Source organism: Salmo salar, chromosome ssa07 (assembly GCF_905237065.1).
Source record: "Salmo salar chromosome ssa07, Ssal_v3.1, whole genome shotgun sequence".
In the NCBI taxonomy this organism is placed as follows: Eukaryota; Metazoa; Chordata; class Actinopteri; order Salmoniformes; family Salmonidae; genus Salmo; species Salmo salar.
The window spans coordinates 27,840,238-27,863,966 of NC_059448.1; the positions used below are offsets into that span (position 1 = coordinate 27,840,238).

General features: G+C 42.8%; 1 protein-coding gene and 3 non-coding genes across 4 annotated transcripts; all 4 read left to right on the forward strand.

Annotated features, from left to right (window-relative positions):
• Positions 1 to 59: 59 nt before the first annotated feature.
• On the forward strand, positions 60 to 9,549 carry LOC106608954 (eukaryotic initiation factor 4A-I). Its single transcript, XM_014207207.2, has 11 exons — positions 60 to 197; positions 1,585 to 1,636; positions 1,802 to 1,934; positions 2,378 to 2,517; positions 3,046 to 3,214; positions 3,704 to 3,813; positions 4,349 to 4,492; positions 5,405 to 5,542; positions 6,483 to 6,572; positions 7,182 to 7,261; positions 7,827 to 9,549. Exons 1-11 carry the CDS (start codon positions 175 to 177, stop codon positions 7,969 to 7,971), a joined length of 1,224 nt encoding a protein of 407 aa, XP_014062682.1. The 5' UTR covers positions 60 to 174; the 3' UTR covers positions 7,972 to 9,549.
• LOC123743895 (small nucleolar RNA SNORD10) lies at positions 3,389 to 3,531 on the forward strand. The gene has a single exon (XR_006770746.1). It is a non-coding gene; the product is annotated as a small nucleolar RNA SNORD10 (small nucleolar RNA).
• On the forward strand, positions 4,980 to 5,093 carry LOC123743897 (small nucleolar RNA SNORD10). Its single transcript, XR_006770748.1, has one exon. It is a non-coding gene; the product is annotated as a small nucleolar RNA SNORD10 (small nucleolar RNA).
• Positions 7,409 to 7,551, forward strand: LOC123743896 (small nucleolar RNA SNORD10). Its single transcript, XR_006770747.1, has one exon. It is a non-coding gene; the product is annotated as a small nucleolar RNA SNORD10 (small nucleolar RNA).
• Positions 9,550 to 23,729: the final 14,180 nt, after the last annotated feature.

Sequence of the window (23,729 nt, forward strand, 5' to 3'; positions counted from 1 at the left end):
TAAACGCGATTAAGCTGTCAATCACTTTCTTAAAGACGTATGAGTTAGCCAATGATATATCATAATGGGTGGAGTCAGAATTGATTGATAGGGCACTGTTGCAATGAAATCGCTAGTTTGCTCAACCGTAGACGTATATATAAGGTTTCTGCCACATTCTCTTCCTTTGTGATAATGTCGGCTGAATATGAAGACAGGTACAGTAAGGAACGCACATTTTTGGAACTGTATTGCGTAATATTGATCATTTTGTAATATCAACTAGAAAAAAATATGTATTATCGTAACGCATACTATTTGAAAATGTATGCGACGTTTAAAGCGTTAATGTTGAGCGTATTTGACTTGTTCGATATCTGGCTAGCCCGTATGCTAACGTTAGCTAACTACATATGTGTAAAGGTCCCTCAATTCGGCCTTTTTTTATTAAGCGAGTTACTCGTAATATATAACCAACATCGATCGACAGCATTTTACTTTTTTGTTGTGAAATCGTACGAATTAAGGTTGTTTTAATGTTTGGAAAACCGCTGCCAGAACGTTAGCCTAATTTGCAGTACGAGATGCTGCGGTGCCGGCTTCTCGGCAAGCACGTGAGTGACGAACTTGATTTGAGCCTGGTTTAGCCTAGGCCTTTACGGAATACGCGTACTTGATGTGGCTTTTCTGTGTTGTAATCTGGTTTTAATAAGCCGCACTTTTGAAAATACGTCGATATATTAATCGAAAGATCGTGGGCAAAGGTCAACATGGTGTGGTTAGTCAGCCAGGTCCAGCTGGATGGCTCGAGCAAAGGGCGGGGGGTGAAAATGTCACGCACATGGTCGTAGTTACCGGCGTGACAATGGCAGGCCTTATTGTCTTACTATTGTCCGTTTTGTCTGGCATATTTATCACATCCCAAGTGCATAGGTATTGTATTCAAAAAAAAAATCGCGATTTGTTGACTTTAATATTGATCTAGTTGCCAATTCACTCGGGAGTGATCGACATTGGGCCTAGTTGGCTATCTAGCATGCTAATGCTTAACACGTAGATTGCCAGCCCTTGTAAACCAGAATTATTTTCAGATTACTATCAATTGGAATATTATGTTAAATCCGTTTTTGAACATGTAATTAATTTGTTTTTAAACAAGTATTTTACACGTTCAATCGTCGCTTACGCATGCTGCTAGCAGTCATTGGTATTCGGGCCTTGGTAAACGACCATCTTGAAATGTCTGAGAAAGAAATGGCCGCCTTTCGACCATGGGCGTTTTTCCGGGAATTGCCACCCGCCCACTCTCTACGTGTTTTACGCTACACAATCTCCATTGTGCAACTCGGCTGTTTAGCAATACTTACAAAACGGTTACGAAACTGTTAACTGACTTAATTTGAATGATCTTCTAGTAGAAATTACGTCTCCAACAGAAACAATTTATCACGTGAACAGTATCGCCTGCCCAGTGTAGCCTATAAGTGACAATATTTGTCTTCAAGCTTAAGAAAGTCAGCTTTACATTGTAAAATGTGTAGGATAGTTTACTGTTATCCCTCAGGGAATTTGCTAATGACTTCTGCCATGTTTGATCTTTTTCAGACCTCCCAGAGATAATGGCCCAGAGGGCATGGAGCCAGATGGGATCATTGAGGTGAGTAATATGCTTCATTGTTACAGCTGCTAAATTGAATGCAAAAGAGATTCAAGTGCGCCAGTTACAACTTGATACGTGTTATCAGTTTAATTTGATGCTAAACATTAGGTAGTCAAGTCACTTGCATAAGTGTATGATAAATGTGTATTCTACTTTCTACAGAGCAACTGGAATGAGATCGTGGACAGTTTTGATGAGATGAACTTGGGCGAGAAGCTGCTCAGGGGAATCTATGCCTATGGTTTTGAAAAACCCTCCGCTATCCAGCAGAGGGCTATCCTCCCTTGTATCAAGGGTGAGTATTCAACCACTCACACTTCAGGTGGTTGGGTGTACACTTTTTAAAATGTTATAAACCTTATGAGGGAGTTTAACTCTTAAGAAAGCATGAGCTAGTCACCTTAAAGACCTCTAACATTCACTTAAGCAAAGGGAACTAAAACTGCTCAAGTCACGACTTCTGCTTGACTTAAAGCCCCCTGTCAACTGGGCAAGGCGGTGTCCTCTAATGGCACTGAGTCTTATATCTGCCAGGGGAAGAGAGAATGAGTCCATATTCATCCCAGTCAACTCTGTTCAGTGAGGAATAGGCTGGTTCATGCTATGGGCACAGATGAAAAGACCAGTCAAATGTGGCGTTAACGGTATAGTAAATGTAATCAGTGGGGAGGTGTATGGTATGTCAATGTCAGCTCTTTATATAAAAATCATGACAATCTCCCATCCTGCCTGCTCCAGGTTATGATGTGATTGCACAGGCTCAGTCTGGTACTGGGAAGACTGCCACCTTCGCCATTTCCATTCTGCAGCAGATCGACATGGAGCTGAAGGGCACCCAAGCCCTGGTCCTGGCCCCCACCAGAGAGCTGGCTCAGCAGGTATGTCCCTGGGGGAATGGGCACATTACTTCAGTTAATTAACAGAAATGTAACTATAATACACCAAAAATGTCACACTATTCTAAACTTGTAGCCTCCTGTGTGTGGTAACCTAATGTCCCTGTCAACTGGGCAAGGCGGTGTCCTCTAATGGCACTGAGTCTTATATCTGCCAGGGGAAGAGAGAATGACTCCATATTCATCCCAGTCAACTCTGTTCAGTGAGGAATAGGCTGGTTCATGCTATGGGCACAGATCTATAAAACCTGTACATTATAACAGTTTGTATAGCATATAACAGGAAATGTACTGGCCAAACCTGAAATGTACAAGTCAACCAGGCCATAGATTTTTCCTGTAATGGGCTACACATGCTTCACAATACTCCAATGCCAAATGAATTGGGAATAAAATAACCTTGTCACTAAAACTGACATTCATTCTAGTCGCACCTCTGACACAAACCTCACCTATCAGAACTCAAAACAATACCCCTTTATCTAATACATTTCTTTCCTTACTCAATAGATCCAGAAGGTGATCCTGGCCCTGGGTGACTACATGGGCGCCTCCTGCCATGCCTGTATAGGAGGGACCAATGTCCGTAACGAGGTTACCAAGCTCCAGGCTGAGGCCCCTCACATAGTGGTGGGGACCCCTGGCCGCGTGTTCGATATGTTGAACCGCAAATACCTGGGTAAGTGCTGGTCTAGTGTCTGCCCAAATGGTTAATTGACAATCAACGGTTGAAGTTGGTCTTGGAGTGAGGCTTTAGAATATTTTATTTTGCATGTGCTCAACTATCAGATGTAGCTTGTACAGTTTGAATTGGTGTTTATACGTTTCAGTGACCAGCTACGTTTATAGAGCTGTATAATGATGAAATCCATGCGTGTCAACTGACTCTGGAACCCCCTGAGTGTTCTAGTTCCGCCTGTCAGCGTTCTGTTGGCTGGCGTGTTCTAAACCTCAGGGCTCTGGAACTCATGATCAGATTCCACACTGGCTGAATACAGCGTTCAATGACTCGGCACTTTTAGTTGTGAAGTAGTAGGAAAAGTTTAATTTGGCATTTCATCCCTCTAACATTGCTAGTGGTGATATTACCAGTAATGATGGATTTAATATTTGTATATGCGTGTTTTAATTGGTTCTTATGGCATCACTACACCTTCCCTCCATCCAGCCTCCAAGAACATCAAGATGTTTGTGCTCGACGAGGCAGATGAGATGTTGAGTCGAGGTTTCAAGGACCAGATCTACGAGATCTTCCAGAAGCTCCCCACCAGCACACAGGTATGTCAATTTGTGTAGTACCAACTTTGGCTAGAGACATTTGCCACATGTGTCTGTAGTTGACATTACTAGAAACATCTGTCATTGCTTACGGGAAGTGTTAACTTGATGCAGTGGCGTTACACTGAAACTGTCCCTCTCCCTATAGTATGGGGGCCAGAGATAACTCCTCCCAGCTTGTGTGCTGTGTCTGGAATGAAGGTCTTTGGTAGAGAATCTAGAGTCTGCTCTCCACAGTGACTGGGCTCTCAGTCCCTCCTCACGACTTAATGGCAGTTTACAACTTACTCACCTGTCAGTTTACAACAAGTCACCCACACCTGTCCCTCATGTGATTGAGGTTGGCATTGACTTCAACATGCCTAACAACCTCCATGTAGTTGACCATGGCTGTCTAAAACGGCACCCTATTCTCTCTAGTGACTAAAGTGAGTGCTCTATTTGGGGAGTTGGGTGCTGCCAGGTAGTAGCTAGTGTGGGCATAGCATCTGTCATTAATTCTAACTAATTGCCTTTAACCTCTAAACCCCTCCAGGTGGTGCTGCTGTCTGCCACCATGCCCCAGGATGTGCTGGAGGTCACCAAGAAGTTCATGCGTGAGCCCATCCGCATCCTGGTCAAGAAGGAGGAGCTTACCCTGGAGGGTATCCGCCAGTTCTACATCAATGTTGAGAAAGAGGTGAGGGTTGCCCTTAGGCACAGATCTAGGTTCAGTTAAAGATGGGATTGGGGGAGTTTTATGTGGACTTAGCCCTTAGAGTTTAGAATAAGGCTTGCTTTGATTGTACCTACAGTCATTTTGTTCTCATTTTAAAGATTGTTTACATGGTAAACGCCTCTGACAGCCGGTATGTGAACATTTGGTTAAACTTAATTGATTAACTTTTTAAAAACCTTTTATTTAACTATGCAAGTCAGTTAAGAACATTCTTATTTTCAATAATGGCCTAGTAACAGAAGGTTAACTGTTCAGGAGTAGAACAAGATTTTTTTCCCTTGTCAGCTCGGGGATTTGGTCTTGCAACCTTTTGGTTACTTTACTGAACCAAGGGTACAAAAGCCCCACTGAGTAGCAACATGTCACCTTAGCTCATCACAGAACCATAGGCATGGTGTAAACCCCCACTGTATACATTTAGCCATATCTTGCCATTAAGGTAATGACTGTTTTATGAAATGTGTGTCAACTGATCCCAGAATCCCCTGGGCCTGGGTTGGCCTTCTGTCAGCTGGTTGTTACTGGGGCTCTGGGGGTATGATCTGACAGTCACCCTGAAAACACACCCCTCTATTGGACAAATGCCCTACAATGGTTATTGGGTCTTGGGCATTAGTTTTGACTATAACTTCTCATGAGACTTGTAGTAATTAAAGGCTAAGTTGCGTTGGCTTTCCAGACTAAGGTTAAAGAAAGCTGAGAAGTGTAAATTGAAAGTGAGAACTTTAGATGGAGGGTTCACTCATAATGACCCAGCACAAATCTACCTAACTCCATATTGTGCATGAATACGGGTTTGCCTAACTGGTGTATCAACGCTATATTCCGTTGCTTTGTCATCCCCCTGATCTGTTCCTTTGTCTCACCTGTTAGGAGTGGAAGCTGGACACCCTGTGTGACCTTTATGAGACCCTGACCATTACCCAGGCTGTGATCTTCATAAACACCAGGAGGAAGGTGGACTGGCTCACTGAGAAGATGCACGCCAGGGATTTCACCGTCTCTGCTCTGGTAAGAGACGATGAACCTGAATATCTGTGGCCTTAAACTGCTCTAGGTAAGAGGCTAACGAGGCTTTAAAAAAAGTTGGGAATCGTTGCATGTATAAACACTTCTCTTGAAGTTAACTTGGGCTACAGCCTTGGTTTGCGAATTTATCTTGTCTGTCTCTATGTTCTTACTAGACTTGGTGGTATTTTGTGCTATTTAATTTTTAATCCCCGTCACTGAACTAGGGCTTTTGGTAGGTCATTGTAAAATAATACAATTAAGATGTTTACTGACTTGCCTAGTGAAATAAAGGGCAAGTTAAAATAAATAATTGGGATCAAGTTGACTGAGTTGCTGTCATGAGTCATTTTAGACTCCCTAGGGCTTAGTGACTTGTTCAGTGTCACAATTCTAAGAATATTGTCCTTCACTCTGCTCTGATTTTAATTAACACCGCTATGTGAGGCTGTCCCATAGAAGTAGCATAGCTCTTTTTATCTATGCTCTGCCCTCATCTCCCCTGTCAACTGGGCAAGGCGGTGTCCTCTAATGGCACTGAGTCTTATATCTGCCAGGGGAAGAGAGAATGAGTCCATATTCATCCCAGTCAACTCTGTTCAGTGAGGAATAGGCTGGTTCATGCTATGGGCACAGTATTTAGATGTTACCTGAAGTCCAACTCCTGTAGTTACCATGCAGTAAGGTTTTCTACAATGTCCAAGTGTAAAATCTCACATGGCGATCATTGGCATAGTTTGTGGATTCGTATGACCTGTATCTACCCCTCAGCAAAACGTGGTAATGGCTTACCATTCACCCTGAACTACATTTGACTTTTATATTTGTTAGCTATAACTAAGGCTGTAGGAGCTAGGAACCCAAGCATTTAGCTACACCCACATAACCTCTGCCTAGTATGTATATGCAGCTGATAAGATGTATATGTTATGTCCTCTTCCAGCATGGAGACATGGACCAGAAGGAGAGAGACCTGATCATGAGGGAGTTCCGCTCAGGCTCCAGTAGAGTTCTTATCACCACTGACCTGCTGGTAGGTCACTTCTGCAATGACGTCGAGCTCAAGTAGTTTCCCTGTTCCATGCAATGGTGTCTCGCTGTAATGGTTCCCCACCCACTTCCTGTTAATTTAAGTCCAGAGATAACTCTCCTCCCAGCTTGTGTGCTGTGTCTGGAATGAAGGTCTCTGGTAGAGAATCTAGAATCTGCTCTCCACAGTGACTGGGCTCACAGTCCCTCCTCACGACTTATTAGCAGTTTACAACCTTTTGCTAAAATAACTTTTTTTTTCTCCCCTTGCTGTTGGCTGATTCAAAATAAGTATTGCACAATAAATGTTTCCGCTGCTACTTCTCCCTCTAGTCTAGATGGTATCATGGTATTGCTCAAGGGTTGAATTAGTTGGCATGATCCTCAATTTCTATAGAACAGTTTGGCTTCCTCCAATGTTTAAAGTACAATCCTCTTTTACAGCGCTTGACTTTCAACCATTATACATCAGTACAGTATGACTGACTGTTCTGTCATTGGCCACCTGTGCCTATTTGTACAGTGACCTGTGTCCCAAATGCCATCGGCCTGTCTTCTCTGGTCACCTTTTAACCTGAGACTGACTGTCCCTGTCTCTCTCCTTGTCCCCCAGGCCAGAGGTATTGATGTCCAGCAGGTGTCACTGGTCATCAACTATGACCTGCCCACCAACAGGGAGAACTACATCCACAGGTGAGACTAATACTACGGCTCGCAGCATTAGTTTATTACACTTTATTGTCCTTTGTGGAAATATGTCTGACTTCACACGTGGTTGACATAAAAGCAAATGACATTGATACCAGGTCACCGATGTGTTTGACATGCTAAACTATAGCTGTATAATGATGAAATCCATGCGTGTCAACTGACTCTGGAACCCCCTGAGTGTTCTAGTTCCGCCTGTCAGCGTTCTGTTGGCTGGCGTGTTCTGAACCTCAGGGCTCTGGAACTCATGATCAGATTCCACACTGGCTGAATACAGAGTTATGTAGTTTGATACTATTTGGTTGAAATTGTGACTCCTTTCGGTGTTCAGTCGCATTTCATTCAATAGATAAGATTTAAGTAACGAATTGGGGGGGGGGTTTAAATGGTCAATCGTTATGTAATAGCATTAATGTATAGCGCTTTTCCAGTGGCTCAAAGCATTTAACATGTAATGAAGGGTCATATCTACCTGCCACAGTCGCATTTCAACTACATGTCAGCTTAGATGGAACCTAATGTCCAACCTAACCTCTGCTTCCTCTGTCAGGATTGGTCGAGGTGGTCGTTTCGGTCGTAAGGGCGTTGCCATCAACATGGTGACTGAGGAGGACAAGCGTACGCTGCGGGACATTGAGACGTTCTACAACACCACCGTTGAGGAGATGCCAATGAACGTGGCTGACCTCATCTAGTTTCTACATTCTAGAGGATTTAGTTCGGCCCCAGGTCCCCCCTCCATCTCCGTCCCAACCTCCCACTTCATCAAATACTGAACAAAAACGTCCCCCTGCCCCTTCAAATGAGGATCCTTGGTCCCACCACCTTTACCTGGGATCCGTCTAGATCCCTCCCCTGCAATCTGATCCTGTTTCACCATGATTCTGATCCTTGACCTAGTAGTATTCTAACCCAACTCAATTTTCTCTGAACTGTGGGAGGGGGGGGGTCTTTATGGCCCATTCCTTTAGTCTGCAGTTAAGCTAATTTGAGTCCTACCTAACCCCTCCCATTGTCTTTCCAAAGTCAAAAATATGTTTTGATGTGTTTTTTTTAGCTCAACTCCCTGACATGATTGGGGCAATCGTGCTACTCAGACTGAAGTTTAGAATTGATAATGGTTGTTAAAGAATAACCCGTATAGTTAGAGGCCACATTCATTACTATAATGGCTTCTGTGCCCCCTCCAACTTGAGCCTATCTTGACTGGATCCAAGTCATGGTTATGATATCCACTCTACCCCCCCCATGATGCAATTTAGTGGCATTTGTGTATGTCGTGGGGGGGTGACTTGCTTTTATGCTGACTCTGGCTGTCTGATTCTGCACCATACATACCCTATGTAATGCACAGTAGGCAATAGGGTGCCATTTTGGATGCACCGTTCTTACTATTGTAAAGTGTATCATTGATCTACAGTCAGTGGGTGTTTTGAGTTCTTCAGTAAGTGTGCGACAAAATATACCATGGACTTTTTGGTCTTGGAGATGTGTTATTACATTACCATTTGCCAGAATACTGCTTCTAAAGATTACAATGTATCTACTGAAATTGGTATCCAACCCTATTCTCTCAATGGGTATTTAAAGGTTTGTTTAAGAAAGGGGCTTCAACAAATAAAAAAATTGTATAGGAAAAAAAACACAATCATGAATGAGTATGACATGTTTTCCTCTTGATGTCAGCTCTCTGCTGTGCTATTCTCTTGTTTATATTTCTGCTTTATCTTGTATAGTCCAAGTTGTGAGGTAGCATTATTATTTTTTTTGTTTGAAACCTGTTGCTTATTGGTGGGGCTGCAGGGAAACTGACCGCTCACGGCAGAATAGGTTATGGCGGGGATTACAATCCATACCCTGTTTCGAACTGTCACAAGAACCCTGCTGTGGGAATTTCAAAGGACAGGTCTTATTTCTTTCCAGAGATAACTGATTTGAAAGGGTGGTGTCACTTTTGTAACCTACCTCACCAAACTGTTGGGGGGGTCTTTACACGTAAAGGACCAAACTACAAATGATTGAGTATATAGAGATTACTATTATAACATGTTTTGTTTTTTTTAACAGCTAAAAAATATGGGCTGTCATTGGGTGGGGTGGGTTGAAAGGGATGTGGGGATTTATTGATTTGTCAGTGCTATTTTTAAAATGTGATTATGAAATTAACCTTTTTTGAGACAGAGGCAATGTATCAACTTTTCTACATTGGGTTCTGTATAGTATTTATTTTAATGGTCTTAAATAAAAGGTGTTTCTCCTTTTTAACAAGTTAACCATGGTTCAAGTTGCATTCATATCATCCACTTTCTCATGTTGAGGTTGTATACCAAACAGCCTTGTTTGATAAATCAAGTTGTACTTTAAAGAGTGGTGATGGTGGGTTACAATGTGCATTCATATCTAATTTCAGACATTTAGCTTAACCTTAGTATTTGATTTAAATGGATAATTTGGATATTGAGACCCTAGAGCAACTTCCTCAGATTAATTGGTGGATAACATTTTGTTGTCTGTCCAGTATGAAGCTAGTTTTGTGAGCCAGGGCTAATGCTCTCAACTCCTGTCTCACTTTGTACTGGACACAAATCATATCCACTAGTTAATCTGACTCCAGGGAAGTAGATCAAGGGCCTCATTGTCCAAATCTCAATCTTTTTATTGCTAGACTTTTTGAAGAGTGAAGGTGGGTTACAAGCTGGTACTTGACATCTTCCACCTTAAGTTGCCATTGTGGTTCAAGTGCATTTATATCCACTTTCACATTGGGGCAGTTCTCCATAAATCAAGTAAACCTGAAGTGACTTCCTAAAGAGTGGTATGTTAGTCTAAGCGAGATGGGAATTTGTCTTCTGCTTTTATCCAAGCAACCTGATTTACATGCACATTAGGTTGGATAGGCTGGCACAGAATAATCACTTTTATAGGGGGTGAAGTTCCTTGCTCAATGGCAGTTTTTGGTGGGTTACAAAAACTGGTACTGTTTAAGATTGCCACCAGGGGGCAACATAAACCTAGTTGGGCTACCCAACTTAAACTACTTTGAACTAATGGTATCCCTGTCTTGTGAATAGGCCACTGCAATTTTGCCTTAATTCTGGTGGTACTACTATCCTGTTCCAAAGGGTCAGACAAGGCTAACTACAAAATTGCACTTTCAATTAAATAAATATTTACGAGGAAGGTCAAACAAGGCTAAAACATGGCAACTTTAAGGAAGTAGATATTTTTCAAGTTGCTCTAGTCTAGTGATTAGACATATTAACAGATCTAAACAGCATAAAGCATTCACTTTATTGCTACATTTCTGTGATACCTGCATGCTACTGGAACTTTGCCATGATTCCTTGGTATTACTAGACCAATAGTCTTGAAGCAATTGGGCCCCCTGTGTAAACACAGCCTCTGTAACAGATACACATCTTTAAGTAATTTCCCTGTGATATGTGCATGGCACTTTCAGAGTTGGGTTGATTTGTTGCAAGTGTGTCTGGTGAAAATACATAGTAACAGATTGACATATTAGGCATTAACTTTTTCTAGGCTTCTTACTACATTTCCTGTCGCAGTTGGCCAGTTCGTAGTGGGAAATAAAAGCATTGTAAAAATAGTATCAGAAATCAAACCTTCAAAGTCAAAAATGGTTTAATCTGATTAAATGATTCATTGAGATATTTCAGTAGATAATTTCCTCCAAGGGTGCAGTACTACTATGGCTGACCTAGTAAAACACATTTCGCTGCAGCTATCCGGTGTATGTCACAATTATACATTAAAAAGGGGGGGGAAGCTATAATGTTGGCTATGTACTCATAGTAATTTTTTCACAGCCAAGGAAATAATCTTAGGAAAACTGTCCTATATATGAAGTCTGAGTTTAGAGGTGTAGTTTTGCTTGACGACCACAAGATGTCGTTTTCTGTTAGATGTGAAGAAGTCCACTTTTGCGAAAGTTCGTCAGAATGTGTAGCCTAGCTCTAGCTACCCCAGTAAGCCCCAATAAGCCATAGTTATGTGCTGCTGGGTCTGTGAGTGTTTCTTTTGGAGAGGGAATTTTGATACTCACCAGCCATCCTTAAATGATCTCCTTGCCGTTTTAATTATTGGTATTTTGTAAGCCTGTTGGTCAGTTAATCTACCATCATCTTTCTCAACGTCCCTATGTAACCTAAGTTATAGCAGTAGCTACTGAAGCCCAAAGGCATCTTTATTCAAGATTCCTCAACACACCAGGACACACACACCATTTCCCTCCATCCCTTCACTCACTCCACCATAGACCTCTCTTTCCCCTTCCCAAACAAACAGGTCTGAGTGCTCCACTTCCCAACTTCCCTATACATTTACATTTGGTTGACACCTCATCACATGTTATGTTTCTGTATGTTATTACACGTGTACACTCAGTCACAGTGTAGGTGGCGCAATGTCCAACCCGAACCACTTTCACTACTCTGGGTGTATCTGTCTGTAACCCCCAACTGCCACCTCCCTCTCCCTCCTGCTCGATTGTGGGGCAGAGGATTATGCGAGTGGGAGGTTCGTAAAGGGCCTGCCAAGGTCTTTCTGGGCTGTGACGGATGGCTGGGAGACTGAAGGCAATATTAGCATGAGAAGAGAGGGCCATTCAATGGGCCTGTCAGAGATGACTGAGGAACAACCCCCCCCCCCCTTTCCATCCCTCCTTCCCTCCCTCTATGTCCTTCTCCACCAGCACCAAAAACCCACCACCCTTCTCTTCTTCAGCCAGCTCCCTCTCTCCTCTGTCCTTTCTTTCTCCTTTCCCTCCTTCACTCCTTCAACTCTCCATTCTTATTCTCTCCTTTCTTTCTTTCTGTCGTGTTTTCTTTCTCTGCCCCTCTCTAATCTATCTTTCTTTCTTTTTTTAACCCCATTTCTTAGTTGATTTCATCCCACTTAATTTCTGTTCGTTCTCATTTCCCCTCCTTTCCATCAAACCCAGTGTTATTGGGTGTGATATTCATAGCATTTGATCCTCATTATTTGGTCTGGCGCAAATTAATTTGATAATAAAGCCTCAGATAGGGTTTAGACATACCCTGCCCTGAGTGGGACTCAATGGCTATGATGCCATGCTACGCTTCTTAAATGCACATTGAGGGACTGACATCCACTCTGGTAAAGGGTGTCAGAGGAAAATATTATTTTATGACTCTAGGGGGTTAGTATAAATAAATCATAAAGAGAAATGTAACTTTCAAGAATTACATATAGTGCCTTCAGAAAGTATTCATAACCCTTGACTTATTTCACATTTTGTTGTGTTGTTACAGCCTGAATTCAAAATAGATTAAATATTTTTTTCCCCTCTGGGTAAGTCTCTAAGAGCTTTAAACACCTGGATTGTACAATATTTGCACATTATTATTTTGAAAATTCCTCTTAGCTCTGTCAAGTTGGTTTTTGATCATTGCTAGACAGCCATTTTCAAGTTTTGTCATAGATTTTCAAGCCGATCTAAGTCAAACCAGTAACTAGGTCAAGGAACATTCAATGTCATCTTGATAAGCAACTCGAATGTATATTTGATATTGGGTTTTAGATTATTGTCCTGCTGAAAAGTGAATTTGTCTCCCAGTGTGTGTTGGCAGGCAGACTGAACCAGGTTCTGAACCAGGTTTTCCTCTAGGATTTTGCCGGTGCTTAGCTCTATTCCGTTTATTTTTATCCTAAAAAACTTCCTAGTCCTTGCCGATGACAAGTATACCCATAACATGATGCAACCACCACCATGCTTGAAAATATGAAGAGTGGTACTAGGTGAAGTGTTGTGTTGAATTTGTCTCACATTTTTTGCAGTTTGACTTTAGTGCCTTATTGCAAACAGAATGCATGTTTTGCGATATTTGTATTATGTATAGGCTTACTTCTTTTCACTCTGTCATTTAAGTTAGTATTGTGGAGTAACTACAATGTTGTTGATCCATCCCCAGTTTTCTCTTGCCATTAAACTCTGTAACTGTTTTAATGTCACCACTGGCCTCATGGTGAACTTCCTGAGCGGTTTCCTTTCTCTCCGGCAACTAAATTAGGACGGACACCTGTATCTTTGTAGTGACTGGGTGTATTGATCCAAAGTGTAATTAATAACTTCACCATGCTCAAAGGAATATTCAATGTCTGCTTTATTACCCAGCTACCAATAGGTGCCCTTCTTTATGAAACATTGAAAAACCTCCCTGGTCTTTGTGATTGAATCTGTGTTTGAAATGCACTGCTTGACTGAAGGACCCTTACAAGTAATTGTATGTGTCAGGTACAGAGATGAGGTAGTTATTAAAAAACATGTTAAACACTATTATTGCACACAGAGTCCATGCAACTTATTATGTGACTTGTTAAGCACATTTTTACTCCTGAACTTATTTGAGCTTGCCATAACAAAGGGGCTGAATACTTATTGACCCAACAAATTTCAGATGTTCATTTTTAATTAATTTGTCAAAAATTTCGAAAAACATAATTCCACTTTGACATTATGGGGTATTGTGTGTAGGCCAGTGACACGAATTCAGGCTGTAACACAATAACTGTGGAAAAAGTCAAGGGATGTGAATGCTTTCTGAAGGCACTGTATATCCCAAAACACTTGTGAGAATGACTCACTTTTAATAAAGTACTATAATAAATGTTTTGATATCCACGATTAAAAAAATATATATTTCTGGGCAGTTGATACGTGATTATCAGCCTCTTATCGCAGTGTGGTAAAGCCATATTGATTTATTTTAATCCCCAACAAATCACCAAATTGCCCCTGATCGCCCTAATCGCGCATTATCCGAGGTGCGAAAACCTCTCACTATCCCTCCCTCGGGGTTGACATATTAGTAATGACGTGCTAGATTCGACACTCCACACTGGCTAAACGCGTTCCTTATTCTATTCACCGTTACCCTCCCGTCGCGCTGCGCATTGTCATGTATAAATGTGCTGCTAATTTGTCACCAATGCAAACGCGGCAACAGTAGTCGGGGAGCGCACAGCAGTGCGGTAGACTACCGCTACGGTCTAGAATCATCCACAGTAGTCTTCAGCGGATATCAACGTCATGTATCGCCCATCAACACCTGCTTTGAGGGTGGCAGATGCGTCTCAACACGCCCTGGGCGAGAGAGAGAGACAGAGGAGCAGAGAAAGGAGCAGAGGTGTGAGGATAATTATATGTAATGACCCCGAAACTGTCACATGGACAAGAAAGGAGAAATGATTGATACAATAACACCAGACTAATCCCCCTACATTGTCTCTATTGACAAGTTTGATATTATACATCCACTTTGGTTTTGTTATATTTTGTTGTGTTGTTTTTGAAAGTTCCTGAATAATTATCTACAAATAGGATAGGTTCCAGGGTGTTATGTAGGCTACTGCAAGTATAGACACGAGTTTCAAGAGTGTTTAACATCATTAAAGGAAAGGTTAACCTACTTTAGCCTTAGGCATATGTGAGCCTAAACTGTAGCCCAAGTAACATTATAGACTACAAACCACCAACACAGCGTTTCTTAAGACCCAATGTGGGTCACGGACCTGTTAATGGTGGGTCGCGACGTAAATGTAAAATTATTTTATTAATTACTGGCATTGATTTGGCCAAGTGCAACTGCGCTCTCGGTTCAGTGCGCTCTCTGTTTAGCAGCGGTCTCTGCTCAGTTTGGCAGCTGTGCGAGTGGGAGTGGGAGAGGGAGATGCCCATGTGCTTCGCGGTTTACCGGATCTTTTTTCAGCAGTTTTCTTGAAGATCACTCCGCGACCCACACGCTGCAGCGCTGCGGTTCAAGCCACTAACTTGTTATTCCCGCTCGCCATCACTCACCGCTGTCATGAAATGGACTCATGCTTGCCACAAGTTCTGACTGAGCTCAATCGTCATGAAACGCATATACAGTGATTACTTTTTGTCTCTTTCATACAAACTTTGAGAAGTAACGAGGAGCGCCCACAATGTGTTTTGTGTGGGGAAGTGCTTAGTAATGAGTCTCTCAAAACGAGCAAATTAATAAAACGACACGTCCTGACCAAACATCCAGGCACAACATGACAGTAAACCCAGGGAGTTATTTCAGAACAGGGCAGAATGCTTCAGGAAACAGTGCTTCGAAAGTGGAGAAGTAAGTCAACTAACAAGGCATTGTTGCCATTTTATAACAGGTGATGATAAGCAGAAATAAGGGAGTACTATCTCTCATAGTAGTAGATGTGAGTTTATCTTTCAAACAATCCTCTGGCCTTGTAACGTTACACAGCTAATAGCTAACGTTAGCCAAAGCAAGCTAACTAGCTACTGATAAGAAACAGTACAGATGAAAAATTCAGGCCTACTGTACATTTTACTGTATAAATTATAATTGAAAACAAGTCTAGGTTGGAACTGTTGCTGTTACAAGTAATCATTTTTATTCAGAACTGGAATAAACTGATTGAAGCAAGATACTTTTTTAGACAAACACTCACACAGTTCTGTCTCCTGCCTGACTGAGAAAGCAGTAAGATGTTCAGATCCAGTTTGGCACCACATACCTATGCAAGTCAGGGTTCTCAAGTACAGAAACAGTGTCAATGCTGAGCATGACCTCAGTGTTGCACTGCCAAAAACTGAGCCCAGAATAGACATGCTTGTTGAAAACTTCTCATTAGGACTGTGTGTATGTGTGTGTTTTCTGGTCTGCATCTGTGTGATGTGATCAATCAGTTTATTCCAGTTCAGAATAGAAAATATGCATTTTAACAGCAGCAGTTCCAACCTAGACTTTATATCAACAATCATTTATACAGTAAAATGTACAGTAGGCCTGATTAAAAAAAAAAAAAATCTGTACTGTTACTTAGGTTTGCACGATCAAAAAGCCTGTGTGTGTGTGTGTTCTGTTATACATCTGTGTGATGTGATCAATCCGTTTATTCCAGTTCAGAGTGAAATTATTTATTTATTGTATTTTAATAGCAACAGTTCCAACCTAGACAGGTATGTAAGTAAGAGTGTTTTTAATTGGGAAAAATAAACATGAAAACATTTCTTGCTTTTTTTTGTTGGCCTAAGGGCAATGAAATATACCGATATTTACGTATAGTTCCATATTTTCCTAAGCCTGGGATCCAGGAAAACACAGAATTTCTCATTTGGGTCCCAGGCTGAAAAAGTTTAAGAACCCCTGCACTAACATCATGAAAGAAATCTTATACCTATACCAAAGAGATTATGTTTTAAGTAAAAAAAAAAAAACATATATTATGTAGCCCACATAAGGTAATGTTATAACTACTGTTCCCTGAAAGAGGGAAACGAGGCACAACACAACTGGGTGATTCTCATGAAACCATGATGCATCTGCAAAAATCGGCTATCATTCTGAGGTTTAAGACTTCTAGTTTTTGTCCGTGTCTTTTTAAAAATAGATTTTAGCCGAAAAGTTGTGCATTTCACCCCAAATTGTCATTTCCGAAATGCATTCGGATTAAATTCTTGGGTAATTTTATACAATTTTACTTTAGAAAAACCTAAGTTATTTGAATAAAAAACAAAATATGTTTCTGTAGTTTGTATATAAATTATACAAATTGTATACTAGTTGAAGTTTACATGAAACAATAATACAAATACAGTATATGTGGACATGTGTCTCATTACCGTAACACTTTTCAAGTTCCTGTAAAAACTCCAATCAGTTTGTAAATAAAGTTTTATTCATTTATTCTCTTATATGCCTTCGGAATGAGGTTCTTATTCTCAAACACCCCCTTTACCTCACATGGCCTTATCATTACCGAAATGGTTAAAAAGCTAAAACTGGGAAAAAGTCTGATTTCATTTTATTATAATGGTATACTTTCATTTAAAATATTTGTATTTTCAGTGTTATGTTTAAGTCAGGCCTTTTCATTTGGGGAGCAATGGGAAAAAATATTAGACATTTTGAGAATTTGAGAATGAGAATTTTGTCGATATTGTGGTAAAATGCATATCTGATTTGAAAACATAATAATAATTATTATTCTGAAATAGATAAGTAATCTCAGTGATCCAAGAGGTAATTTTAGGAATAATTACACTTGAGATTTTTTTTGGTCAAATGTCAGTTTCATAAAGATGACGCAACTATGGGGAGTTGCACTCTCGCAACTTTGATTAAAGAACTGAATTCACGTCTGACAAGGCCAATGAAATCTGAGCCTCGCTGGAAGCCCTGCCACGGGAAGTAGGGGTGCTGAGGGTGCTGCAGCAATTATCTGAGTACAGAAAGGGTGCACGGATAATCCGTGGAGGTCCCAAATATGTTTAGCCGAGGCTAAAAGCCATTAGCAGGGATATCTTGTAGGAGAGGATCTTCAGGTTCACTGACTCCAGAGGCTCAAAGTGCGCCCCAAAACCAGAGCCAAATTCCATGTTTGCGGAATAGGTTTAGAGACCGTTTTGAGGCAGCGCACGCCTTTCAGAAATCGCACAACCAGGGGGTGGGCCCTCTGTGTGGCTCCGTCAATTCCCACATGACACACTGATATAGCGACCATGAACACTTTTAAAGTGGAGAATCCCTGAACCTGCTTCGAAAAGCTCATGAAGGAACACTAGGATGTCCCTCACAGAGCACTGAAAATGAACAAGTCCTTTATCTAGGGCACCAGAGCTCAAACGGCTGCCACTTATATGCATACACCCCTCTCGTGGAGGGTGCCCTTGCAGATTGAATAGTAGCTTTAATGTTCAGAGGCAAACCTATAGCCATCAGATTGGCCATCTCAGGGGCCAGGGCCATAGGAACCAAATCTCCAACACCCGTGTGCCTGGAACAACAGTTCCCTGGCAAAGGGAGTTGCAACATATTTTAAAAATATATTTTTAACCTCAGTTTCAACATACTCTCCTGCAACCCGCCTCACCCGATGTGGTATGGATCTGCTATTTTATATACTTTAGAACCGGAACCCCCAACAGAAGCTAGCCAGCTAACTAGCTACTAGCTAATAGTCAGTTAGCCACTGCTAGCAGTCATCAGCTAACCTTAGCCTGGTCAACTCCTGCCAGTCTGCACAACGCGTTTCAACCCAGAGCATACCGGACTGCTTTTTCTCCACATCTCCGGTTTCCTACCGCAAGCTCAACTTTTTCTCCTGGATCATCGCAGCTAGCTAGCTGCTATCCGAGTGGCTACCCCCTGGCTAACATCTCTGTCCCAAAGCAAGCACCAGTGAGCCTGGAATTAGCCTTGTGCTAGGCCCATCTCCCGGCTAGCTGAAGAGGTCCATCAAGCAGTCCTTGGGCTACAATACTTATTTTTCCAATTGGCCTGGACCCCTTTTACTGCCGACACGGAGCCCCGCCGGTTCCACTACGACTGGTCTACCGACGTAATTCGCCCGAGGGGTTTCAACAGGCTCCTCCGTCGCGACGTCCCCTGAAGGCCCATCAGCTAGCCGCGGCCCGCTAGCTGTCTAGAGCATATCAGACTGTTAGCTGAAGAGGACCATCAGCCAATTTCTTGGGCTACAATACCTATTTTGCCAATTGGACCCTTTTACTGCCTACACGGAGCCCTGCCAATCCAACACGACTGGTCTACCGACGTAACCGTCCAAGGGGGCTACAACAGACCTCTTCCGTCGCGATATCCCCCCTAAGGCCCTTCTGCTAGCCCCGACTCGCTAGCTGTCTGAATCGCCGTGTCTCCAGCTTGCTTAGCCTCCCACTGGTCCCTATGATCACTCGGCTACGCATGCCTCTCCCTAATGTCAATATGTCTTGTCCATTGCTGTTTTGGTTAGTGATTATTGTCTTATTTCACTGTAGAGACTCTAGCCCTGCTCAATATGCCTTATCTAGCCCGTTTGTTTCACCTCCCACACATGAGGTGACCTCACCTGGTCTAAATGATGTCTCTAGAGACAAAACCTCTCTCATCGCCACTCAATGCCTAGGTTTACCTCCACTGTATTCACATCCTACCATACCCCCAACCTACCAGCACCTAGCTCCACTCCCATTCCCCAGGCGGTCTCATTTGTTGACTTCTGTAACCGTAAAAGCCTTGGTTTCATGCATGTTAACATTAGAAGCCTCCTCCCTAAGTTTGTTTTACTCACTGCTTTGGCACACTCTGCCAACCCGTATGTCCTAGCCATGTCTGAATCCTGGCTTAGGAAGGCCACCAAAAATCCTGACATTTCCATCCCTAACTATAACATTTTCCGACAAGATAGAACTGCCAAAGGGGGCGGAGTTGCAATCTACTGCAGAGAAAGCCTGCAGAGCTCTGTCATACTATCCAGGTCTGTGACCAAACAATTCGAGCCTCTACTTCTAAAAATCCACCTTTCCAGAAACAAGTCTCTCACTGTTTCCGCTTGTTATAGACCACCTTCTGCCACCAGCTGTGCCCTGGACACCATATGTGAATTGATTGCCCCCCCATCTATCTTCAGAGCTTGTACTGCTAGGTGACCTACACTGGGACATGTTTAACACCCCGGCCGTCCTACAATCTAAACTAGATGCCCTCAATCTCACACAAATTATCAATGAACCTACCAGGTACAACCCCAAATCTGTAAACATGGGCACCCTCACAGATATCATCCTGACTAACCTGCCCTCTAAATACACCTCTGCTGTCTTCAACCAGGATCTCAGCGATCACTGCCTCATTGCCTGCGTCCGTAATGGTTCTGCGGTCAAACGACCACCCCTCATCACTGTCAAACGCTCCCTAAAACACTTCAGCGAGCAGGCCTTTCTAATCAACCTGGCCTGGGTATCCTAGAAGGATATTGACCTCGTTCTGTCAGTAGAGGATGCCTGGTTATTCTTTAAAAGTGCTTTCCTCACCATCTTAAATAAGCATGCCCGTTCAAAAAATGTAGAACCAGGAACAGATATAGCCCTTGGTTCACTCCAGATCTGACTGCCCTTGACCAACAAAAACATCCTGTGGCGTACTGCATTAGCATTGAATAACCTCCGCGATATGCAACTTTTCAGGGAAGTTAGGAACCAATATACACAGGCAGTTAGGAAAGCAAAGGCGAGCTTTTTCAAACAGAAATTTGCATCCTGTAGCACAAACTCCAAAATGTTCTGGAACACTGTAAAGTCCATGGAGAATAAGATCACCTCCTCCCAGCTGCCCACTGCACTGAGGCTAGGAAACACTGTCACCACCGATAAATCCACGATAATTGAGAATTTCAATAAGCATTTTTCTACGGCTGGCCATGCTTTCCACCTGGCTACCCCTACCCCGGTCAACAGCCCTGCACCCCCGACAGGATCTTGCCCAAACCTCCCCCATTTCTCCTTCACCCAAATCCCTTCTTCAAAGGGGGAGACACTCTAGACCCAAACTGTTACAGACCTATATCTATCCTACCCTTCCTTTCTAAGGTCTTCGAAAGCCAAGTTAACAAACAGATCACCGACCATTTCGAATCCCACCGTATCTTTCTGCTATGCAATCTGGTTTCCGAGCTGGTCATGGGTGACACTCAGCCACGCTCAAGATCCTAAACGATATCATAACCACCATCGATAAAAGACAATACTGTGCAGCCATATTCATTGACCTGGCCAAGGCTTTCGACTCTGTCAATCACCACATTCTAATCGGCAGACACAACAGCCTTGGTTTCTCAAATGACTGCCTCGCCTGGTTCACCAACTACTTCTCAGATAGAGTTCATTGTGTAAAATCGGAGGGCCTGTTGTCCGGACCTCTGGCAGTCTCTTTGGGGGTGCCACAGGGTCCAATTCTCGGGCCGACTCTTTTCTCTGTATACATCAATGATGTCACTCTTGCTGCTGGTGATTCTCTGATCCACCTCTACGCAGACGACACCATTCTGTATACTTCTGGCCCTTCTTTGGACACTGTGTTAGCTAACCTCCAGACGAGCTTCAATGCCATACAACTCTCCTTCGGTGGCATCCAACTGCTCTTAAATGCAAGTAAAACTAAATGCATGCTCTTCAACCGATCGCTGCCCGCACCTGCCCGCCCGTCCAGCATCACTACTCTAGACGGTTCGGACTTAGAATATATGGACAATTATAAGTACCTAGGTGTCTGGTTAGACTGTAAACTCTCCTTCCAGACTTACATTAAGCATCTCCCTTTCAAAATGAAATCTAGAATTGGCTTCATTTTTCGCAACAAAGCATCCTTTTTTATTTTACCTTTATTTAACTAGGCAAGTCGGTTAAGAACAAATTCTTATTTTGACGGCCTAGGAACAGTGGGTTAACTGCCTTCTTCAGGGGCAGAACGACAGATTTGTACCTTGTCAGCTCGGGGATTTGATTTTGCAACCTTTCGGTTATTAGTCCAACGCTCTAACCACTAGGCCACGCTGCCGCCCAGCGTTCCTTCACTCATGCTGCCAAACATACCCTCGGTAAAACTGACTATCCTACTGATCCTTGACTTCGGCGATGTCATTTATAAAATAGCCTCCAACACTCTACTCAGCAAATTGGATGCAGTCTATCACAGTGCCATCCATTTTGTCACCAAAGTCCCATATACTACCCACCACTGCGACCTGTATGCTCTCATTGACTGGCCCTCTCTTCATATTCGTCGCCAAACCCACTGGCTCCAGGTCATCTATATGTCTTTTCTAGGTAAATCCCGCCTTATCTCAGCTCACTGGTCACAATAGCAGCACCCACCCGTAGCATGCGCTCCAGCAGGTATATTTCACTAGTCACCCCCAAAGCCAATTCCTCCTTTGGCCGCCTTTCCTTCCAGTTCTCTGCTGCCAATGACTGGAACGAATTGCAAAAATCACTGAAGCTGGAGACTCATATCTCCCTCACTAACTTTAAGCATCAGCTGTCAGAGCAGCTCACAGATCACTGCACCTGTACATAGCCCATCTGTAAATAGCCCATCCAACTACCTCATCCCCATATTGTTATTTATTTTTTTTCCTCCTTTGCACCCCAGTATCTACTTGCACATTCATCTTCTACACATCTATCACTCCAGTGTTTAATTGCTAAATTGTAATTACTTCGCCGCTACGGCCTATTTATTGCCTTACCTCCCTGATCTTACCTAATTTGCACACACTGTATATAGATTTCTTTCCTATTGTGTTATTGACTGTACGTTTGTTTATTCCATGTGTAACTCTGTGTTGTTGTTTGTGTTGCATTGCTTTGCTTTATCTTGGCCAGGTCGCAGTTGTAAATGAGAACTTGTTCTCAACTTGCCTACCAGGTTAAATAAAGGTGAATTCAATTATTATTATTTTTTTTAAATTCATCTCAGTATCCCTACATATTAGTTTATGATAGCTCCTGCTTTACTGAAGTTGCGAGACATTGCAAGCCAAGAAATTGCAAGGTACAGCATTCCATTTCGGGATACATCTTTTGACTGACGATAGATAGGCCTAGTTTACGGTTCTGACGCTGTCTGCCTGGTTGCCGACCTGCCTATACTTTGCCCCTCTCTCTCCATCCCTCACTAGCTCACTATGAAAGATGCAGGTGTTTGTGTTCTCGGAAGTACATTCCAAAAATACTGAATCTTAGGAGTTGATTCCTAGCAGAATCAAATATTGACACTCAGAAATGGGAGTTGACACCGGGAGTTGACGTGCAAGGAGTCAAGGAATCAATTCTCCACCACTATGTCATTGTTTTTAACAGTTGGAAAAAGAAAGAAAGACAAACGTCAGCAGCGAAGTCCTGTATGGCAATGCTTTGAGAAGTTAAATGGGAAGGAAATGCAAACTTTGCGATGTGGAATTGAGGTACAGTAATTATATTACAGGGACAATGAGTAACCATCTAAAAGGGACGCACTATGAGACCCAAACGTTGCTGGCAGCAGTATTAGTGAGACCCCCCGCTCAACAGGTGAATGATATCCGCAAACTAAGGCTACCTGGGCCGACGAGGAGCCACAAGAATCAGTGATAAGACCTGCCAGTGCACCCTCTCCACAGTTGGCTAAATCAGTTCCACAGGGGGGAATGCGTAAATGAGGGTTCTAGGTCACTGGTGCGCCAGAGCGTCCGTTCCCAAAGGATCACTCAGGTCTCTCACCGTGAAAAACATACAACACTGTATGTTTTCTCGCGATGCGTAAAGATCTCCGTCAGCCCTGCCAAACCTCTTCCATATCTGGGTAACCACCCAGGGGTGTAACCTCCACTCTTAAGGGAGAGGGCCTCCCCTGAATAGCAAATCCACACCTAAGTTGAGGTACCCGGGAACATGCATCACCTGAAGCAAGAGAAAGTGCGCACTGCTCCACAGCCACAGAGAGCACGCTAATGTGAGGAGGGGGAGAGACCGGGTCACCCCCTCGCTGCCTGTAGATGTAAGCCACCATGTAGGATGTAGTGTAGGATTAGCATTAGCCACATCTGTGTTAGCCAACAGAGCTAGATAGCCAGCCAGCTTACCATCCACCAGAGGTGTGTGCACCAG